This window comes from Triticum aestivum, chromosome 5A (assembly GCF_018294505.1).
Source record: "Triticum aestivum cultivar Chinese Spring chromosome 5A, IWGSC CS RefSeq v2.1, whole genome shotgun sequence".
Taxonomy (NCBI): Eukaryota; Viridiplantae; Streptophyta; class Magnoliopsida; order Poales; family Poaceae; genus Triticum; species Triticum aestivum.
In genome coordinates this window covers 483,259,008-483,263,172 of record NC_057806.1, presented here as the reverse complement: position 1 = coordinate 483,263,172, position 4,165 = coordinate 483,259,008, and the positions used below count along the sequence as shown (strand labels likewise).

Sequence of the window (4,165 nt, the reverse complement as noted above, 5' to 3'; positions counted from 1 at the left end):
CGATATGTGGGAGAGGAGGCAAAGCTCGGGTTGGGGTGTGTGGGGTAGTGGGAGTGGGGGAGGGAAACCCCAGCCCCTATCTAAGTCACAGTGCAGCGTCCGACGGCTAGGCGCTGCACATTACATGTGTGGCGCCTAGCTCGGAGGCGCTGCACTGCTGGGTGCAGGCCCAAGGGCTACCACGGTGGACTGGCGTGCAACGCCCCCGAGCTGGGCGTTGCACCGTAGGGTGTGACGCCTACGTGACAGGCGCTACACAAAAAGGTCAAGGAAGTGAAATAATTTCACGGACAGTTCATTCTATGAATTGATTTCGTCCTGAAATCAAAACTGTCAAATTTGCCACTCCTCTCGCGTGGTCTCCTTGCTCTCTGGACAGGCCGCGTCAGTCATGCGCCACCGCGCTGCCGCTGCAGTCCGCGTTGTTGACGCCGCGTCAGGCGCAACTCGCAGTCGCGCCCAGCTGCTGTGCCGCTACATGTCGCTGCGGCTGCGTGCTGTTTCCGACGCCTCGCGCCGCCACGATCGACGCCTTCTCGATGCGTACGTCGCGCCATGGAGGCGTAACCGCGCCGGTGCTTTGCTTCATCTTGCACGGTAATGCATCGCATGCCAATTCGTTGATGGCACGGTCGCAGCGTTCTTTGCCGAGGTACTGGAGTTTGCAGTCTGCACAAGCTAGCCGACATTGTGATCTGATCATCTGATCGACTGTATTTGGTGGCTCTAAGTGCTCGCTGTGCCTGTGCCTAACGATGACAATCAGATCGCTTTGCTACCATCTACAGTACGTATCAAGCAGCTTGGCATACGTACCAGTCGATGGCGTTGGCTACAGGCCGAGGCCAACAGGGAGCACAATGCGTCAATGCCGCATGACCGTGGACGACACGCTGAGGCTGTACTCCGGCGGCGGCGATGATAAGGACGACCAAGCGAGATGTGGAGCCCGGCGTGTGCGTGGCGCCGAGGGGCATGGAGGAGCTGCTGCTGCCCGATCCTGCCGACTGCCGTGCAGCAAGACGAGGAGCACTAGAGCGCCGACGCCTCGGAATTCAAACGGGCACCGGTTGGGCAATGACCGGCCGCGGCGGCAGCAGGAGCAGATGGCGCTCTTGCCCTCCGGCGGCATCCCAGGAAGGCTCACGACGCCACGCACATATCATCAAACACAATGTGGGTGAACAAAGTGATTTTCTTTGGGAAAAAGCACCATAAACTCTATATTACCCAACAGGTTCGGACAAATCGCCCATTATATAAACAGAAATTACAGCTGGCAGTTCATACTGCCACTCCCGGGATACGCAGGTACCCCACGTCGCCGAACTGAGCGAACACAGTGACAATTTGGTAATACTGATACCCAATAATTCTGTGCGTGTGTTGGGGGGTGCAAATTGTGCAGACGATGGATATATGCGGAGTAGAAAAAATAACAGCTCAAAACACTTAGGGCATTGTTCCTATGTTATCGGATTTGGCCGGCCACTTTAGGTACGGCACAACAGTTGAAGTCTCCAGTATCTTCGATGCTCTATCTGATATCTGTATCTGACCCTTGTAGCGCCTTTCTTCAGGTTCCAAGGAAATCACAATGTAACCCATCACCTGCAGTTGACACAATAGCGACGTTGTTTAATCATTCATCACAGTTTATATATAAGGAAGCAGAGCTGATTTATACTATACCCACCGCAAAATAGATTTGTGAAACAAAGCTTTAACATGTGATTTATACCATTATATGAAATCACCACCATATGCTATGCTTTAACATGTAGTATTCATCACACTTCAGTAGGAATCTATGCACACAATTCCTTTTCATTGTCATATGGTTACATACTGCTCCATCCCTCTGAATATTTAAGTCATATGAGGAAACACAATGACGAACAATTTTAAGTATTAGTTAATTGACAGCATTACTGGTTCACATAAAACCTGCAAACTAGTATAAGGTGATTCCTGAGCCAGGCTTTGTTTCAGCAAAACAAAATATACCCTACAAACAGAGCCAGAGGGAGAAAGAAGCGTGCAAATAGGATCTGATCGCCAAATAGTACTCCATCCGTTCATAAATATAAGATGTTGTGGATATGATATTTCAGTAGGGACTACATATGGACCGAAATTAGCAACAAACACACCAAAACGTGTTTATATGCATCCGATTCATAAAAAAGTTAGAACATCTTATATTTGTGAATGGAGGGTATGGTGTATTGTGGCTACCATATCCATACGTCAAATAATTACAACTGACCAAATTCAACTAATAATGTGCAGATAGTAGCAATCTACTTTCTAATTATCATGTATAATGGTTGAACACCAAGTTCCAGAAGTTTATGTGCATATGCCTTTGGTTCATCCCAAGAAGGAACACCAGTCAGTACGATCAGACAAAACACTAGAAATTAAGCAAGCAGCTGCTTTATGTACTACTACTAGCGCCAACGTTTCACTTCCACTATCAGAGATAATTTGGAGTAAACAAAATGCACAGGTCGATTTCTCTTATTTTTCAGTAACACTACCATCAGGTTGCGCTGATGAGCAACCTAATACACACACACACATTTGGCAACTAATTCAATTCAGTTCAGTAGGCAAAATAACAGTAACACACACATTTGGTTACTAATTCAATTCAGTTCAGTAGGCAAAATAACAGTAACACACACATTTGGCTACTAATTCAATTCAGTTCAGTCGGCCAAATAACAGTAACACACACATTTGGCAACAAATTTGAAGTACTAATTCAACTCAGTTCAGTAGGCGACATAGCAGTAACAGTGTAACACCACGCATTGTTCGAACACAGCAAGCTGAAGCACGTCTGAAGAAATGAACATCAGATTACCTCTTCGATCTAGATCATGGAAAGAACAACTTCTTCAAGATAAGTAGAACGTCAGAAAGGAACTTGTAGACCTCGGCTGCATCCTTCGATGTCGTGACCATCAAGGCTGCCCTTGGATCACCCTTTGCGGACAAGAAGCACAGCCCGAGACACAGCACTACGGTGACCAACTTGAAGGAGGTGCATCGTGGGTATGCTTCCATCAACTCATCCACTGTTCTTGGTTCCTTGTGCCCATTCCTGTCAGACTCCCTGAGCATACACGCGCCGGCCTTGGGGAGGCACGCCAGCATAGGGGTTGCCAAAGCCACCGGATCGGCCGCGTCGTCCCACCGCAGCCGCCGCTATCTGCCAGCGGGGCTCACCTCCGAGTCCCACGGCCGCTGCTGAACGGCGAGAGGAGTGAGTGCGACGAGCTCCTGCACGAGATCGTTCACAAGGGACACATGTAGATGATTACAGAGCATCTTACGGCGGCGTGTATGATTCGAACGAGAGGATCTCGAGTTCTGGACGCACCTCGGAGCGGGAGCAGGGACACCGGGCGGCCGCAGCCAAGGTGCTCGTGGCGTGGTCTCGCCGGGGCCATGGGAGAGGGACGGGTCACGGGTACTGCCACCAGGTGCGAATCGATCGTCAGAGCCGAATCAAACTCCGTCACGACGCGGCCGAGCTCCAGCCGTGGCGGCCGACGAGGCTCCGCTGCAAGTAAGCCCACGGAGTTGTCTAAGCATCTCCCAAGCAAGGTACATTCCAAGGTCTCTACGGAGTTTCATGATCGTTTCTCACCTCCGTACGCCGCGTAGAGGGTCGACGGCGCCGTGGCGAAGGAGGGGTGGCCGCCGCGGGGGCCCGCTGCGGGCATGGGGATGGCCCGGCGGGGTCGTCGCACGCCTCCGGCCGCCGCCTGGAGGTCGAGCCCGAAGGTACGGGCCGCGGCTGCGCCCCGCGCGCCGGTTGCGAATCCGGCTGCGGCAGCCTCCATCCTCGGCGGGGGCGGAGAGCACGCGGGCGCGCGGCGCAGGACAAGCGTGTGACAGAGAGGGGAGAGCTTTCGTGGGGAAGAGTCTCACCGAGTCGCCGTCCGGGTGGCTATTTACACTTCTCTGTTGCGGGCTTGCGGGCCGTGGGGCGTCGGACGTGCGCCTCCGTTGGCCCATGTGGGCCTCTTATGTCAGCCACACTGTGTACCCTTCTTCTTCTTCTTCTTTTTTTGATTGATGAAGTAACCACATTCCACTGAACATGAAGATTATTGGCTCAGAGAAAACTAAACATGACGATTATAAGATA

General features: G+C 51.7%; 1 protein-coding gene across 2 annotated transcripts; it reads right to left on the bottom strand.

Moving 5' to 3' along the window:
* Positions 1–1,206: 1,206 nt before the first annotated feature.
* LOC123107282 (uncharacterized) lies at positions 1,207–3,922 on the bottom strand. Of its 2 annotated transcripts, XR_006451631.1 has the most exons (4): positions 3,662–3,922; positions 3,392–3,574; positions 2,873–3,291; positions 1,207–1,611 (listed from the first exon to the last, which is right to left on the bottom strand). XR_006451631.1 is itself a non-coding variant. In XM_044529276.1 (3 exons), exons 1-3 carry the CDS (start codon positions 3,855–3,857, stop codon positions 3,116–3,118), a joined length of 555 nt encoding a protein of 184 aa, XP_044385211.1. In that variant the 5' UTR covers positions 3,858–3,922; the 3' UTR covers positions 2,521–3,115. The 2 variants fall into 2 exon arrangements, 1 of the variants encoding a protein (XP_044385211.1); XM_044529276.1 differs by lacking the exon at positions 1,207–1,611 and having other exon boundaries at positions 2,521–3,291.
* Positions 3,923–4,165: the final 243 nt, after the last annotated feature.